The following is a 17585-nucleotide window of genomic DNA, read 5'->3' as shown; positions in this document are numbered from 1 at the left end:
TGGGTGTAGTGCTGATAGGTCTTAAAACCGCACACTTGATACACTTCACTTTTTTTTATTTTTATATAAAGAGTATAAATGGCAGAATAAATATTGGGAAATGTTGCTTATATGCAGTGTCATTGTAAACATTTGGAAGCTTTAGCTCAGGTTGTCTCCCATACAGATTTGCAAAACCTTTGGACAATCAAACCATAAACCTTTTTGTATTTCAGTTGTGTAGATGGTGTTGCCTGCAGGTCATTGCTGAAAAATGAACATCTTCAGCCACCATATATATTGCTGAAGAACAGCACATATCTGCTTACCACAAGGTTTCTGTACGATGTGTGACAATTTAATTCTTGTAATGCATGTAGCTCAGCACTATGGTGGGGAGTTGCACAGCCATTCTCACTCAAGCATGTTCTAATTTGCAGTCGTCTGGGGCGCAGACCAGTTGACTCCTGTCTTCTACTATTCTCTAAAGACTAACGTGTGTGGGTTGCAGTGTTGGTGAAAAATGAGTGACCGGAATCTGGAGCAGCGGATTACCAGATTTTCGCGCGAAAATTGGCAAAAGTAGTAATGAAACTTTTAGATCTGAACAGTCATGAAGAAATCAAGTGTTTTTGAGTGGCATAGGCGGTTTAAGGAGGGTTGGGAAGATGTCGATGAGAACGCTAGAAGTGGGCATCAAGGGACAGATGCAAATGTGGACAGTCTGTTAGGAGGAAAGATCAGAACTCTGCCCTGACAAGTTTATTCTCCACCATGACAATACTCCTGCACGTGATGCTTTGAGTGATCGAGTTACTGGGCCAGAAATCCTTTCTGAAACTTGACCAACCACTTTATTTCCCTGACTTTGAACTCCTGCAACTTTTGGCTGTTTCCAAAATTTAAAAAAAATGCCTTAGCCGCAGATTGGATTACATTCTGGGCATACAGCACACTGCGACAAAGATACTGTACAGCATTCCTGAGGAAAAAAAATTCTAGGAATGATTCCAGCAGTTGTCTAGAATAGTGAATTGCTTCACAAGGGGACTACTTTTTGAAGGTGACAACAGCCGCTAGTGTAAAGGTTAGCAAACAGGATTTTTTTTCTTTTTTTTTAGTGTTTATTTTGGGAATTAAATTGTCACACTTGGTATACGGTCAGCTTACTTTTGACCATTGCTGTCTGCATAACCCAAAAAATATTTTATCTCTCCCCAAACCCAATAAAAATTTAGGAACTGGAGGTGCAGAAATCTTCAGGACAGAGACTTCTAAAGGTCATACAGCATTTAGAACTATGAAGTACCAGGTGGCCATGACCTGAGGTTATGGATTACTAAGGTTCTAACTAATTCTACTGCATGGTATTTCAGCTTCAGGAAGAGGAGGCTGAGAGGGAGCGTCTGGAGGATGTAAGAAGACCAGAAACCCACCAGCTGATTGAAGCACAGGCCTGAGAATTGCACTGAGGTCAGTGGCCTGTCCAGACTTCAGATATCTGGGGAGGATTATCAGGAGACCTTAAATTTATTCACCAGTGAAACAGGACCTGATGAGGGCGTGAACATTTATATTATACCTGGATGTCCAGCATTCTAAGACTGGCTGTACATTATACAATTTTTCTTGTACAAGTTTCCGTTCAGATTTACCAAAACCATATAATATGATATCAAACCTAAACACTTTAAATTTGTATGCAATCAGGCAGGCCCTTGCACTACATAGTAGGAATTGATAAGAAAATTGTATGGTGTATGGGCAGCTTGAGACCCTATAGTAGCTGATGGCATGCTCACCAGTGCTGAAACGGAGTTTGAGAAAGCAGCCCTATGTGCTCAGTGCTTCATATACAACAGTTTGTAGCTCAGGCTGTACTGGCACACAAACAGTGGGGTAGGAAAGAAGTTAAAGCACTTAGTCATGTGACAAGAAGCCGCAGTCCTACCCAGATCTCCTGTGAGAAGTGTGTAAATCTAGAAGTACTAGGTTTCTGACAACTAGGACTTTGGCAGACAACCTACTTTAACTTCCCAATATTTGGTGACCTTTTTTCCTTTTTTTTTTTTTTCCTCCCCTCTAGTTATCAATTTTTTGTTTCATCCAGTACAGTCAGAACCCTGCTAGATGATTGCTGAGATGAGATTTTTTTTTTTTTTTTGGCTAGAGTCTGCAGACTCCGAAGCTGATATTAAGAGAGAGCAGCAGTGACGCTGAACAGTCATTAATAAGCAGGAAATTATAGTCTGCATATATACTGTGCAAATATAGATGCATCCTTGTATATAGATTTAGATTAAACTTCTTACACTTAAATAAACGCTATTTTGTCCTGGATAGCTTTTAAAGTTAATATTTGCAGTTGTTGCCACTGAATATGTTGGGTTTTTCTTCCCTTCAGATGTTTGATGAATAGGAGGGCTGTGTGGATGTGTTTCTGTGAAGTATCCACTGGGTCTGGAGAACCAGGATATAAAAACCTGACGGTCATAATGTTTTCTACACAGCGTCCTTCCAACTGAGACACTATTACCTGTGCCAGCAGGAGCTGCTCTTCATTTTTTTTTTTTTGTTATTTTTTTTTTTTTTATTTGTCCTATGTAAAGATTTGTTTCATGTTGTGTTTTTTTTTTTTTTATGTATTTTTTATTAAATAAAACACAGCCATTGTTTCCTGTTTATTCTGCTCAGGTGAGATTGTGACTCTTTCTGAAAAGTAAATATATTTACAGGAGATAGGGGTTTGTCTATTTTATTTACTTTTTAGTGATGTTTTTTTTATTTTGTGTGTGTGCATTGTGTGGCATCACTTGGCAAGGTTTTAAATATCTTCAAAGAAGGCTGCTATTTTTTTTTTTAAACTAATAGTTCGGGTTAGGGTGCATAAAAACATGACTGCAATGGCAGGCTCCTGCAGACTTTTCTTCCAGCTCCATAGAGAGGTGTGAACTTTCATTTGGAGAACTGGAGGAAGTATCCTTGCACTAAGAGTGTGGTGGCAGAAAGGACTTGTAGTTTAATATATTCAAGATCTCTATGAATGAATGACATGGCTGTGCGAGGAGAGGGGGGACATTGTGTTTTGGGGGGTGGTGTCCCATTTGCACCATGTTACACCCTAAATATAACATGGTGAAAAAGGTGAGGTTAGCCTTTAAAGCTGAAACAAGGGCCAAAAAAACTGAGCTTGCTGGCTCTTTATTACTGCAGAGATGTGCATATTTTTTGGAGAGGTCTAACTTCCAGCTGCCTAATCAGCTGGGGGCATGAGCTTTATGAAGCACAGAGCTATAGGTCTGTCTCGGTAGGGAAGGGAGGTGGGGGTTAGACCTCTGATATGAAACCACTGCTTCCCCACAGTGAGCAAGGGTTTCACCCTGTTTCTGCTGGCAGGATACAGGCTTTTCTACTTGGGCAGTTGCTGCTTTCTAAAGAAAACAAACTGCAAGACATTGAACACCTTTTTGGTTTGATGTGCCTGGAGTTTATTTAGCCAGTTTAAACTAAAGGGTCAATTTGACTTATCTGTTGCTATGTACAATGCACGACTCTCAGTTTCTAGAAATTGCAACTCCCTTTTCAGGTTTTTAGTAAAAATGGATAATCTGGGAGCTGATCTGTTTCACCTTATTTCAGGCAAGCAGCGAAACAGTACCCTTAATGCTGTGGCCCATGTCTTATGTTACCAAAGATTGCCATAAAGACACCTGGTCCGATCTTGCTTACAGTGCTAAATTGTAGCATGGTTCTTTCATCCTTTTAAAAACCATGTGTAGAAAATGTTCTGCTGAGGTATATAGAGATCATGATCGTTTATCAGCAACTGCAATGTTATATTTATAAGTAGTCAGTTCAACATGCTTCTGATTAACAAGGCAGAAGTTCTGTTCCTAGCCTCCTCTTCTGATTTCCACTGGTCAGAATGAAATCCATGTGTATGAGGCTCTTCCCCAGCTCTGTGCTCATTCTGCTTCCAATGTTCTGATTGGTGGTATTGGGCACTTGGTCTGAGAAAACTGCCATTTGTTCAGGTAGCGTCTCTACTTCTTTCTTATTGCCCTAAACAGAACAGAAAACAAAGCTGGTTTAGTTGGAGGTGAAAGATCACGGGGCCCTGTACAGCTTACCTGACACTCTCCCCCTACCTCCAATAAGTACTACTTCTACTAACCTATTGATGGTCTTGGAAATGGCAGTTAGTGTTTAGGGAGTCAGCAATGGCAGCTTATATATGAGGGTGATCCCACTGCCTTCACTAGGCATCTTGCCCAACGTGATTGGTGCAGTCCCTGGCATTACCCTGTGCAGTCCTTCCCTCTGCCAACTTTACTGACAGCCCAGATTTTTCCTCTCTGTCACCTGAGTATACCCCATAGTGATCCGTCCTAAGTAATGTGAGAAAGATCTCAAATAATTCACTGATCATATCCTGTACTTGTCATATCATGCCATATCACTAAAATGGAGTACAGGGGAGCTGGGATGTACATTACTGTATACATGTCATATCACTATAATGGAGTACAGGGGAGCTGGGATGTATATTACTGTATACATGTCACATCACTATAATGGAGTACAGGGGAGGGGGATATACATTACTGTATACATGTCATATCACTATAATGGAGTACAGGGGAGGGGGATATACATTACTGTATACATGTCACATCACTATAATGGAGTACAGGGGAGCTGGGATATACATTACTGTATACATGTCATATCGCTGTAATGGAGTACAGCGGAGGGGGATATACATGTCTGTATACATGTCATATCGCTGTAATGGAGTACAGGGGAGGGGGATATACATTACCGTGTACATGTCATATCGCTATCATGGAGTACGGGGGAGCTGGGATATACATTACCGTGTACATGTCATATCGCTATCATGGAGTACGGGGGAGCTGGGATATACATTACCGTGTACATGTCATATCGCTATCATGGAGTACGGGGGAGCTGGGATATACATTACCGTGTACATGTCATATCGCTATCATGGAGTACGGGGGAGCTGGGATATACATTACCGTGTACATGTCATATCGCTATCATGGAGTACGGGGGAGCTGGGATATACATTACCGTGTACATGTCATATCGCTATCATGGAGTACGGGGGAGCTGGGATATACATTACCGTGTACATGTCATATCACTATCATGGAGTACGGGGGAGCTGGGATATACATACTGTATACATGTCATATCACTATAATGGAGTACAGGGGAGCTGGGATATACATACTGTATACATGTCATATCACTGTAGCTGAAGTGATGACATCTCTCTCGATTGGCTGATAGGCCTGAGAACTTTCACAGGGAAGGAGGTCACATGATTCCCCATACTAGGAAGAGCCAGGTAGTGTCACGAGCTGCAGAAAAGGAAGGGGTGGGAGGGGATCCTGGGTTGGAGGGTGTCCTTTGCAGATCCACTGTCCTATTTCATGGGAAATGGAACATTGTCTTCCCTTTTTCTTAAAAAAAATCAGACCATTGCTGATTGTAAACCACTCCTAAAAATGCTTGTTACCTGTCTGTTATGCTATGCAAATGACATTAGTACTTTTAGTTGCAACACAAGTATGCAGATCAGGTTTCCACTTGCTGCATGCTTGTTCTAAGACACACCTATTAACACACCTACTAAAGCAAGACACAGCTAGAAAACTAGCATTTTCAGAAGGAGGGCAGTTACAGCAGCCTACATTTTTTTTATCCAGTTTTTTTTTTTTAAACAGTTCTTAAAAGTTTGCCTCACCAATGCGTCATATTCCGTTAGGAAGCTCCAATTTTCATGCCTAGAAGAAGCAAAATATAAATTATCTTAAATACTTGTTTGTTACATTATCCTTGTAACAGCTTAAAAAAAAAAAAGAATTCCAGGTATGGATATTTTACACATAGTTACATTGCTATAGCTTGGTCCATATACCATATCTGGTCGATTACCTTGACCTCACTGCTCTGTCTCTCCACCTCATCCAATAGGGGCAAAACATTCTCTGAATGGTGGCCAAGCCAAGTGGCTGACCTGTGTTCAGGAGACAGCAGGGCAGCCACTTGGCACTGTACCTGGAAGCTAGTGGAAATCACTGGCATACTGATGTCTACTTGAGTGACATTTAGCATGCAGGGACATCTCCCAGGTATGGTATATAAATGGTTACATTGGTCCAAGCAGGACCAATGCACCTATGTAAAAACATTCCAAGCCTGAAATTTTAATTGTTCATCTTTATTATAGTCTACTGTATAGTCAAACCGATAGCTAGATACATAGATATATACAGTATATATATATTTTTTAATTGGTACCCTCCCTCCTAGTCACATATAGAAAATTCATGGTAAACAATGCAAGTGTGACTAGACCTTTCCACATAATGTCAATGAGGTAACATATCCTGAATGGGGTCACAGACAGAAATAAAGAAAATGTAATCAATCTACCCCACCCTATCCAAAACAAAAAAAAAATGTTTAAATGGTTGCTGGATAAATTTCTCTGTTCATTACAGTTAAAACAGTGGCTTGGGAATTGAATCTAATTAGAAATTACTCCTGGTCTGGTACATTGTCCCTTTTGGCAAAATTTGTCTCCAGTGCTTCTTTTAAATTCTTTGGGGCATGTCAGATCTAGGGTACCCATTTAGACGTATGGTGGGAACGCCTTAAAATTAGAAATAGTGGACTGGTGTATATCAAGTGGCATATACACTCTTGGGCAAAGATATTTAAAAAAACCCAAGAGAAGTTTTAATAAACTTGAAGCATGAATTCTGTATGAATAACCAATTTAATCTACTCACAGTTCTTTTCATGGTGGCTAAACAGGTTCTAGCAAAAGCATGATGGTTGCCAAACTCTACAACTGGCCAATTGAAAGAGTAAATTAGTTGGTTTTTGTCCCTAATAAGAAAATGGCAGCATAACTCCAAGACCACAACCCTAAATTTAAATGACTTTGTATGCGCTGGATTGATTCTTAACACCCATATGATTTTCATTGCACGATGATGAAACTTTGACGAAGTAGCTGTTAATCTCACCAACAGGGTGACGAGAACCCAACCTGCCCCACTCACACCCATCTGTCCTTTCTAGATCCCACTATAACTCCCAACTTGCCTATTCTTTTGCTCTGACTTTCACCTACCAACAATTTCATACCAAGAGTTCTCTCTCTCTCAAGAAAGGGGATTTAAGTGACTTTGAACGTTGCATGGTTGTTCATGGCAGACAGGCTGGTTTGACTATTTCAAAAACTGCTGATCTACTGGGATTTTCACACACAACCATCTCTAGGGTTTGCAGAGAATGGTCCGAAAAAGATAAAATATCCAGTGAACGGCAATGTGGACAAAAATGCTGCCTGGTTGATGTCAGAGGAGAATGGCCATCTCATTATGACTACAATGTACTTATCTTCTGATGGCTACTTCCAGCAGAATAATGCTTATATGTCCAATACCTTGTTGAATCTATGCCACGAAGAATTAAGGCAGTTCTGAAGGCAAAAGGGGGTCCAACCCAGTACTAGCAAGGTGTTCCTAATAAAGCGGCCGAGCAGTGTATGATACTTGAAATCTGGCAGACGCATCCATACCTGATCAATGATCACTCATATCATAATTGTTTACTTTTGAGAAAGGTCATTTTGTAAACATTTTGAAAACATTGTCAGCAAGAAGTCTGGAATAAAGTATCACTGTCTCGTATATTTAAAATCTTCAAAAAAATTTTCAATAAAAATGTATTGAAATGAAAACAATTGAAATGACCCAGAATAGAAGACTTGGGTCAAGCAGCCTGATGATCAGCATTGCTGTCAACATCAATATCATAGAAGTCAATGCTTATTAATGCATACCTACACAGAACTGTAAAAACAGCCAAATACTACAGCTGTCCTATAGGAGGATTATATAAAAGGAGCCATGAAAAGCTGTAGTCTAGGAGTACATAGTCAATCACACTACTTAAATTTCTAGGGATTACATGATATTTAAAGCCCAAACCTTTTTTTCTCTTTGTGAAAAGAATCGGGGAAGGTTAAAACCACTGTTTTGTTTTTCAATTAGTTTTTTTTCTCATTACGGAGATGTCCCTTAACTCACTGCCCTGTAGACACAGTGAGGAAGTTAGAGGATATCTTTCCAATGTGAAGGAAATCTCTTAAAGAGGAACTTCACTGTCTCAATCAACATTGACTATTTCCAGTCCTTTTGCAGCTAGCATTAGTAAATAGATAGGAAAGCATTTCATACTTACTTGTTTTAAACCTTTTTTTAAATTTTTTTCAATTACTTCCTGATTTTCATGCCTAGGCAAATGATGTCATACATCCCAGGAGTTTGCAGGATGGGAGGAGGGGTTTTCTCAGCTAAGCACACCCTCCTGCCTGCATGCCGGAGCTAGAGGCAAATGGATTCCAGGAATTAACTGCTACATGATTCATCTGCCCTTGCTCAAGATGGGAGTTTGCTTTGAATATCAAAAATAAATAGCATTTTTGGCTTGTGGTGCTCAGGTGTAGTGAAGTTCCAATTTAAGCTGGCCATACACCAGTAGAATTTTGAATGAATTTTTTCATTTCCAGAATGTTCATTTAACTTTCTAATGCAGCCTTTGTCAACCAGGGTTCCTCCAAAGGTTGCTATGGGTTCCTTAAGCAATAAGCACTTTCTACCTCTCAGATAAGTAACCACTGACACCAATGATCTTTTAAGCTGTCTGTAAGAGGGGCATTCCTCACACTAACCATCAATGTAGGAAGCAATCTTCCCACTGACCATCAATGTATGAAACAATCTTTCCACTGACCATCAGTGTGAGAAGCAATCTTCCCACTGACCATCAATGTAAGAAGCAATCTTCCCACTGATGATCAATGTAAGAAGTGTTCTTCCCACTGACCATTGATGTTTGAAGCAATCTTCCCACTGACCATCAATGTAAGAAGCAATCTTCCCACTGACCATCAATGTAAGAAGCAATCTTCCCACTGACCATCAATGTAAGAAGTGTTCTTCACACTGACCATCGATGTTCAAAGCAATCTTCCCACTGACCACAAATGTTCGAAGCAATCTTCCCACTGACGACAAATGTTCGAAGCAATCTTCCCACTGGCCATCAATGTAAGAAGTATTCTTCCCACTGACCATTGATATTAGAAGTATTCTTTCCCCTGTCCACCAAACTAATGTACCATAAGCTGATAATATAGTAATTATTACCAGGGGTTCCTCGAAACCTGAAAGTTAACTTAAGGATTGTTAAAAAGGGTTGAAAGAGGCCTAATAGCAGAGTCAAACTGATGCTTGTTTTCAACCGTAGTGATGAGAAAATTCAAAGGAGAAGGATGGAAAACTGTTTGTGAATGGACAAAATTTTAACTGTGAATGTAATTTTTTGTTCAGAATAAAATCGTACATATTGTAATGAAGCCTGTTTATTACATCTGGGATTTCATTCAAATAGTAGCTCTGGACAAAATTTTAAAGGCTTTTAAATTAAATTAATTGACTTAGTGATGACAAGAAAGAATGTCCTGATGAACGATTTTTCCATGAACGTTCAAGTGAAAATCTAACTATATGGCCAGCTTTATACAGTTGTCACAGGAACAAACATTCTCTTTGGAAGATTAACCCTCTATTTCCATTCTGGTGTCAGCTCAAAATTTTTTATTTTTCCTTTCATTACCAGTGACATTGGTGATCAGGACAATCCAGTTCACACAGGTGGTAAATGGGTGTTAAAAAAAATAAAAAGGTGGTTGGCCCACATTTTGACCTCCCCGTAACCACCTACCTACAAGTTAAAGTAGAACTATAGGCAAAACTTTTTCCTGGCACCAACATGGCAGCATACATGTGATATAGCTCTGCCCCTATATCCACCCACAGGACGTGTGTAAACCTATAAAAGTCTGACTGAGAGTAACCTCCCCCATTCTCCTTTTTGTCCTCAAGATCTACACCTGCAAGACCGTGATGTTGTGATAAGTCCCTACCTGCCAACCCCAGGCGCAGGCGCAGTCCTGTATCTTAGGTTGCTAAATGCACCAACAAGGTGGGGAGCCCCTTCTGGTGATCTTTTGGGGCTGAGATGTTCTCTAACCAGAGACGTCAGAACCTCATGTTCTGCACTTTAGCTGGTGTTTGTTTGCTGTGGTCCATGCTGCATATGTTTCTCTGCACACCTGAGCAGAATCATGATACTGAAGTTGGTGCTGCCTTTTTCTTTTCTCCCACAGGTTAGTGCTATTCCTTTTTGTCTTCCTCCCTTGCCTCTACCTTCATTAGGTTTTGTCATTTTTCCTTTGTGAGAGTGATTTGGGGGGCTTTCTTTTGTCAGCAGTTTTTTCCTTTCACCTGTGACCAGTGTGCATACACGATCCGGTCCAGAGTTTGTGGCTGTTTCCGGACTCGTGGCTGTTTCCGGTCTCATGGCCGGTTATGGCATCCACACATACACTGTGCAGAGGGCCTCTTGTGGCGACCATCTTTGTTAAGTCATGTCCAGGCTCATGCATGTGCAAGGTGGGTTTGCATTGAAACATCTTCTGTTTTCCCTTGGTTATGCTGCAGATGAATGAGGGAAAGGGGGCAGATGATTCAGGCACATGTCTATGATCTCTTTTCTTTTTTCTCTTAGTCTCTTTCATTTTACTTTCTGCGCAGTGCTGATATCCTTGCTCCAGCATGAGCCTTCTGCCACATAACCAAGACCTCCATGTGCTTAGGTAGGGACCATCAGTAGGGTAAGAGGAAAAAGAGAACCTTTCCATGAGCGTGGCCTTCATCTTTTGGTACAACCTAGCCCGCTCTCGCTTAAGGTCACGCTAAAATAGCGTTGCCATGGCATGACGAGTCCAGTGGCTCATCCAGTCCCGCAGGTCTCACCCAGGATGCACCTAAAGTTCCCAATGAGTGTTGGCATTTCTGCTTCCCTGAGCTCTAACAGTGACAAAGGGAAAAAGTGCTGATCTTGCGGTGCGGACCTAATACCATACTAACATGTCTGAGGATATTGCTGCTGAAACCTCTCTAAGGACAAAGGAGGCTGGGAGCCAGCAAGTCATGGTCCTTCATGGACAAATAGTTAATGATCCTCTGAGTTCTCCAACCACTTATGCCAGCAGACTCCGGGCACAACGTCAAGGACTGTGCCCTGCACAGGAGTACAGGGCACCACAGTTAGCCCTCCTTACCAAGGAGGCTTTAAGCCCATCATACCCATCTTTATTCGTGGCTCTGAGGGCACCTTTATCCAAGCCATTCACATTTGCCTTGCACCTGGCTTCACCAGCGGCAGAAGAAGGTCAATCATCCCAGAGCGGGATGACCCAGATGACTGCCTTTCAATGTCAGAACATACTTCACGTTTTCAAGGTACAGCCTTCCATTCTGCTTGATAAATGGAAGGATAAAAAGGTTGCAAAATAATACACTATCCAGGAGAAAATCACCACTTCTGTTGAAGATAATGGCACTGCCACATGCTAACGCACTTAACAGGCATTGCAGTAACACACATTACAGCACTGCACTCCACTGCAAAGATATGGACAATATTAAAGTAACTGTTAAACGCCCTATGAAAAGTGACTACATGGAATACTTTTTCAGGGGAGTGGCTATGTTAGCTACACATGCAAACAAGCCTTAATGCTCACATTTGACAGGCAGCTCTGCATACCAGTCAGCATCCTTACACCAAGCACTATTCCAAGAGCTGTCAATGGTTAGTCTGGCCTTCCTCTTCATAGGAGGTCAAGGCTCAGGTGAGTTCTCTTGCTAGTTTGGCCCACTTTACATTTCAGGACTCAAGACTATTTCGCCAGAATGAGAAACTTCAAGAGCTGGTGGAAGAGTGCAAAGGCACCTTTCTGAAGTAAGAACAGCCATGGTCCTTTTCGTTCATTTTTGTTCCTTTCAACCCCTACAGGAATTTTGTTGAGAGGACCCCCCCCCCCCCCAGGCTAGTGTGGCTTATTCGGCGCACAGACGGTAAAACCCATTTTTGGGATCCATGGGTGCCTTCTAAAACCACTTTTAGTGGTTCAGACATTGCCCTCTAGAATTATTCTTCATCCAGACCAGAGTAACATTTTCTGCTCAAGAGGTGGATGTCCTCTTTCAGTACATCAATAATATGACTGCAAATGGCATTGATTCTAAGTCCTCCCTCACAGATCTTTTATTCTCTTCAGTGTCTGTACAAAGAAGACGGAAGACTCAACTGGTGTTGAGTTTATAGTAACTGAGTCTCAGTGGGGGATTGACAATTCCAGTTTGCATACCTTCCTTCATGGCTCCCCACCTCACAGATGAGCTTTATGAAGGTCCTAATCTCTGTGTAGCCCCCCTGAGGAAATGGGGTGCTTTGCATCCATCATTACTTGGATGGTATTCTGCTGTTGGACCAGAGCCTAGATCACCTACTAGTTCAAAAGGGTATTTATACAGCCAGCCTGAGAAGTTTTGGCTGGATTGGAGGTGTCAAAACAGTGGGAGGAGACCCATCTAGTCATCAATATGGAAACCCAGTTCAATGCTCAAGTGAGTACTCTTCTGCTCCTTCTCAGAATAGGCCAAGGAGCAGGAAGCATCTTTGGAATGTGGTATCTCTGGAAGTTTTGTCAAGCTTTCCAATTCCCTATGCTACCCTGGGCACACTGTATTCTCTGCACATTCCAAAGAATTTCCTTTTTGCAACACAGAAGTCGACACTTGAGCTGATTCAAAGCTCTTCTCCTCAGATATGCAGGAGTCTGTTTATGGGTGTGACAGAGGATCACTTGATCCCGTATGGTAGGTTCATTATCTCGGACCATTGTCACCTTTGTGGTCTATGCTACAGGGTGGATCGCCACCTGCAGTTACTATGTCCTCTGTTACCTCGCATTCAGGCTTGACTGGTTATTTAGCATGATGTTAACACAATGTCATGCGTTTAGAAATAAAGGAAACTCAATGGCAGGTTCCAATGGAAGTGGAAGTATCATGTTCATGACCGAATGTAATCTTCAGGGGCTGCGGGGGCCCAGGATGCCAAAAGGGGCTGTGGCACCAGGTGTTTTTGGTTCCCAATGAATGGGTCTTTATCTTTCCCCTATCACTCAAGTATGGGGCCTCCCTCAGTTGATCCTGTTTGCATCACCATTCTATCACAAGGTGCCTCTTATGCTACCCTCACCCATTGGTGGAGGAAGCGGAAGCTCACTCAGCCAAGCAATAGTTACCTAGCAAATAGCTTTCCTCTACTGCCTTTGGTCATGAAGTTCCAGGGGGGACTGTTGTCCGAGAGTCTCATTGTGATAACACGCATGCCCGATTAGCCTGCAGGTCTGGGTTTTACCCTAGCCATGGAACTGGAGTCCAAGCACTTCAGCTACCAGTGTTTCCACAACACTTGGCCCAGGATGGATTGGAAATTGAAAAGGAAGGATTGACGGATTAGAGCCATCCTCTTTCAGTGGTAAATCCTGCAGGGTTTCAGGAAGGATGACAACAAATGCCATTTACTCTGAAGTCTGGAACAGGTTCACAGTCTTTGCAGCTGAGTAGGATTTTGATCCTAGCAACCCGGGGGTCACCCACTTGCTATAATTTCCTCACACAGATCTGGATTTGGGACTCAGCTAGTTCTGTAAGGGCTCAAATTTCAGCCATTTCAGCTTCATCAGGGTATATGACCGTGTGAGCTGCCAGGGGAGCATTTCAGGAGGTTGGTCCTGAGACTTTGCCCTGAGGAGGAAAAACATTTCCCCTGTGGGATTTTATTCTGGCACTGGATTTCCTTGCCAGGACTCTGTTTGCACCAAAAGAAAGGAGTCCTCAGTAGGACATCAGTCAAGAAGCAGTGTCCCTCGATAACTTCAGGAGGCAGAGTTTTGGATCGGCAAGAGCTTCAAACTACAGAGTCCTACATCTTATTTCTTCTGAACAAGTTGGGGCCTATGTCTATTGAGCACCTTTGTCCCAAAGTGGCTTCAGTTTTCATCTTACAAATTGGTGATTCCATCCTTTCTGGCACATGTAGTACCTAACCTACACAAGCTGGATGTACCAGGTATCTAAGATGCCTACCTTCAAGCTGCTTCCTAGTTTAAATCCTCTAAGACGCTGATCGTGTTTCCATCAGGCAAATTCAGGGGAGGAAGCTGCAGAAAACCTTGTCATCTTGGAGTGTCAAGGTCATCCTGGAAACATGCAGCCAGGCAAGAGCCGCCAGAAGTGGTAGAGGCTCATTCAGCCAGGTCCATCTCTACATTCGGGCAGCGCATGCAAAGTGTTTATGAAGACTTGTGTAAAGCAGCAAGCTAGTTACCACAGTGCACCCGCCTCGGGCACTACAGGAAAGATCCAGGGGCTTATACGTCAATGGACTTCAACAGAATTGCAGTCTAGGCTTCCATGTTCATTGTAATTCAGTTTGATTATACAGTTTAGCCCTCTCTGTTTAGCTAGTTATTTATCACATGTATGCTGCCATGTTGGCGTCATAAAAACTTAAAATTGTATCAAATACTTACTGTAATTTTCCTTTCCTGACGACAATCCATGGCAGCATACGAACCCTCCCTTGTTTGATTTTGTTGTACAGAGAATGGGGGAGGTTACTCTCAGTCAGACGTTTATAGATTTACACAGGTCCTGTGGGTGGATATAGGGGCAGAGCTACAGTATATCACATATACAGTCAGGTCCATATATATTGGGACATCAACACAATTCTAACATTTTTGGCTCTATACACCACCACAATGGATTTGAAATGAAACAAACAAGATGTGCTTTAACTGCAGACTGTCAGCTTTAATTTGAGGGTATTTACATCCAAATCAGGTGAACGGTGTAGGAATTACAACAGTTTGCATATGTGCCTCCCACTTGTTAAGGGACCAAAAGTAATGGGACAATTGGCTTCTCAGCTGTTCCATGGCCAGGTGTGTGTTATTCCCTCATTATCCCAATTACAATGAGCAGATAAAAGGTCCAGAGTTAATTTCAAGTGTGCTATTTGCATTTGGAATCCGTTGCTGTCAACTCTCAAGATGAGATCCAAAGAGCTGTCACTATCAGTGAAGCCATCATTAGGCTGAAAAAACAAAACAAACCCATCAGAGAGATAGCAAAAACATTAGGCGTGGCCAAAACAACTGTTTGGAACATTCTTAAAAAGAAGGAACACACCGGTGAGCTCAGCAACACCAAAAGACCCGGAAGACCACGGAAAAAAACTGTGGTGGATGACCGAAGAATTCTTTCCCTGGTGAAGAAAACACCCTTCACAACAGTTGGCCAGATCAAGAACACTCTCCAGGAGGTAGGTGTATGTGTGTCAAAGTCAACAATCAAGAGAAGACTTCACCAGAGTGAATACAGAGGGTTCATCACAAGATGGAATCCATTGGTGAGCCTCAAAAACAGGAAGGCCAGATTAGAGTTTGCCAAACGACATGTAAAAAAGCCTTCACAGTTCTGGAACAACATCCTATGGACAGATGAGACCAAGATCAACTTGTACCAGAGTGATGGGAAGAGAAGAGTATGGAGAAGGAAAGGAACTGCTCATGATCCTAAGCATACCACCTCATCAGTGAAGCATGGTGGTGGTAGTGTCATGGCGTGGGCATGTCTGGCTGCCAATGGAACTGGTTCTCTTGTATTTATTGATGATGTGACTGCTGACAAAAGCAGCAGGATGAATTCTGAAGTGTTTCGGGAATATTATCTGCTCATATTCAGCCAAATGCTTCACAACTCATTGGACACTTCACAGTGCAGATGGACAATGACCCAAAGCAGACTGCAAAAGCAACCAAAGAAGTGGAATGTTCTGCAATGGCCAAGTCAATCACCTGACCTGAATCCGATTGAGCATGCATTTCACTTGCTGAAGACAAAACTGAAGGGAAAATGCCCCAAGAACAAGCAGGAACTGAAGACAGTTGTAGTAGAGGCTTGGCAGAGCATCACCAGGGATGAAACCCAGCGTCTGGTGATGTCTATGCGTTCCAGACTTCAGGCTGTCATTGACTGCAAAGGATTTGCAACCAAGTATTAAAAAGTGAAAGTTTGATTTATGATTATTATTCTGTCCCATTACTTTTGGTCCCTTAACAAGTGGGAGGCACATAGGCAAACTGTTGTAATTCCTACACCGTTCACCTGATTTGGATGTAAATACCCTCAAATTAAAGCTGACAGTCTGCAGTTAAAGCACATCTTGCTCGTTTCATTTCAAATCCATTGTGGTGGTGTATAGAGCCAAAAATGTTAGAATTGTGTCCATGTCCCAATATTTATGGACCTGACTGTATGCTGCAATGGATTGGCGTCAGGAAAGGAAAATTATGGTAAGTATTTGATACAATTTTCCATTATCTTCCTTTTTGGATAGAGCAAGGGAGGGTTATAACCCATTTTTTTTTCGCCATCTGTGACCCATTGTGGAGATTTCCCTTCACTTCCTGTCCCATAGCCAAACAGGAAATGAAAGAAAATGCTTGCAAATTAAAGGAATTCCTTGGGGACCCCCAGGTGACCAAAATAGTGTCCCCATCAAAAGATTTCCCCTCTATTACTTTTCTGGGGACAGCTCAAAATTTGGGGTTTCTTTTATATTCACTTTTAAGTGATAATGGTAAACAGGACTAATAGAGAGGGTAAATCTTTTTAACAGGTCACAGACATATAAAAACTGACAGGGGTTCTATTACACCTCCACTCTACCCAAAAAAAAAAAAAGTTTTGCCTTTGGTTATACTTTAATCTAGTTAATTCATATTGCCCAAGCCATGATGCTTTGCAAATTTAACTTAGCATGGGGTGGTAAAGTCCTTTGTCTGTGTGAAAGGGGCCTTTGAGACAGTGCATCTCCCTAAAGGGGACACAGGTAGCAATAAAAACATGACAGTGGTTCAAACTCCACTCTATCAAAATCTAAAAAAAATTTTGCCTTTAGTTATAATGTAATAACTACACATTGCAAACCAATGGTTGCCTATGGAGTGAGGTAGCACGTGGTAGGGATTGCCCACATTTGGAGCATCGTGTGATCAGTAGCAGTTCAAATAGAGAAAGTTGTAGAACTGTGCCAAAACAACTCTATGTATATATTTTTTAATCTCAGTGACTTACCATTGTTTTTCACCTCTCCTTTCGGCATCCACAAACTCTCTCCATACGTGGTCCTGCCTGACCACATCCCCCCAGGCTTCCTTTTCTTTATCCTTCTTGGGCAGAATGGGAGAATGTTTGGTCCCGGCGTGGCTAAGTGACACGGAGGAAGTGGATGTCAGCTTTGTTTTCGTTCTGTCTGGCATCCTATAGCCGGCTGAAGTGGCCCTCCTTAATGGAATGTGTTTGCTGCCCATTTTTAGTGTCTGCTTAATCAAAAGACAAGGCGATTAAGTTCCAATGATGAAATCCTTGGCTTCTTGTATGTTGTGTAATTAGACGAGATCTTAGAATGATTTCATTAATATGTGGAGGTGGAGGAAGTGAGCTGTGCTTTTGCTGTGTTGTGGAAGTAAATAGCACAGAGAAGTATACACATTCCCGGTGTGTTTA

General features: G+C 41.9%; 2 protein-coding genes across 3 annotated transcripts in view; one reads left to right on the top strand and one right to left on the bottom strand.

Moving 5' to 3' along the window:
• Positions 1 to 2716, top strand: part of KRTCAP3 (keratinocyte associated protein 3) — a 22209-nt gene extending 19493 nt beyond the window's left edge. For both annotated transcript variants that reach the window (XM_089672049.1, XM_089672048.1), the window contains exons 6-7: positions 1356 to 1452; positions 2384 to 2716. In XM_089672049.1, coding sequence (XP_089528175.1) covers positions 1356 to 1439 — 84 coding nt within the window. In that variant the 3' untranslated portion in view covers positions 1440 to 1452; positions 2384 to 2716. The remainder of the gene's footprint in view (positions 1 to 1355; positions 1453 to 2383) is intronic.
• Positions 40 to 17585, bottom strand: CIMIP5 (ciliary microtubule inner protein 5). Its single transcript, XM_089672051.1, has 3 exons — positions 17154 to 17585; positions 5756 to 5795; positions 40 to 4041 (listed from the first exon to the last, which is right to left on the bottom strand). Exons 1-3 carry the CDS (start codon positions 17387 to 17389, stop codon positions 3850 to 3852), a joined length of 468 nt encoding a protein of 155 aa, XP_089528177.1. The 5' UTR covers positions 17390 to 17585; the 3' UTR covers positions 40 to 3849.

The sequence above is a fragment of the Staurois parvus genome, unplaced genomic scaffold, assembly GCF_062004578.1.
Source record: "Staurois parvus isolate SC_StPar_1 unplaced genomic scaffold, SC_StPar_1.0 ptg000118l, whole genome shotgun sequence".
Lineage (NCBI taxonomy): Eukaryota > Metazoa > Chordata > Amphibia > Anura > Ranidae > Staurois > Staurois parvus.
The sequence above is the reverse complement of the archived record's forward strand: the minus strand, read 5'-3'. Positions and strand labels throughout refer to the sequence as shown.

Excerpts from the sequence above, each read along its gene's own strand:
- CIMIP5 (XM_089672051.1), bottom strand. The coding sequence starts at position 17,389 with ATGGGCAGCAAACACATTCCATTAAGGAGGGCCACTTCAGCCGGCTAT. Across the intron at positions 5,796-17,153 it reads AGGAGAGGTGAAAAACAATG|GCATGAAAATTGGAGCTTCC; the intron begins GTAAGTCACTGA and ends TGCTTCTTCTAG. Across the intron at positions 4,042-5,755 it reads TAACGGAATATGACGCATTG|GGCAATAAGAAAGAAGTAGA; the intron begins GTGAGGCAAACT and ends TGTTCTGTTTAG.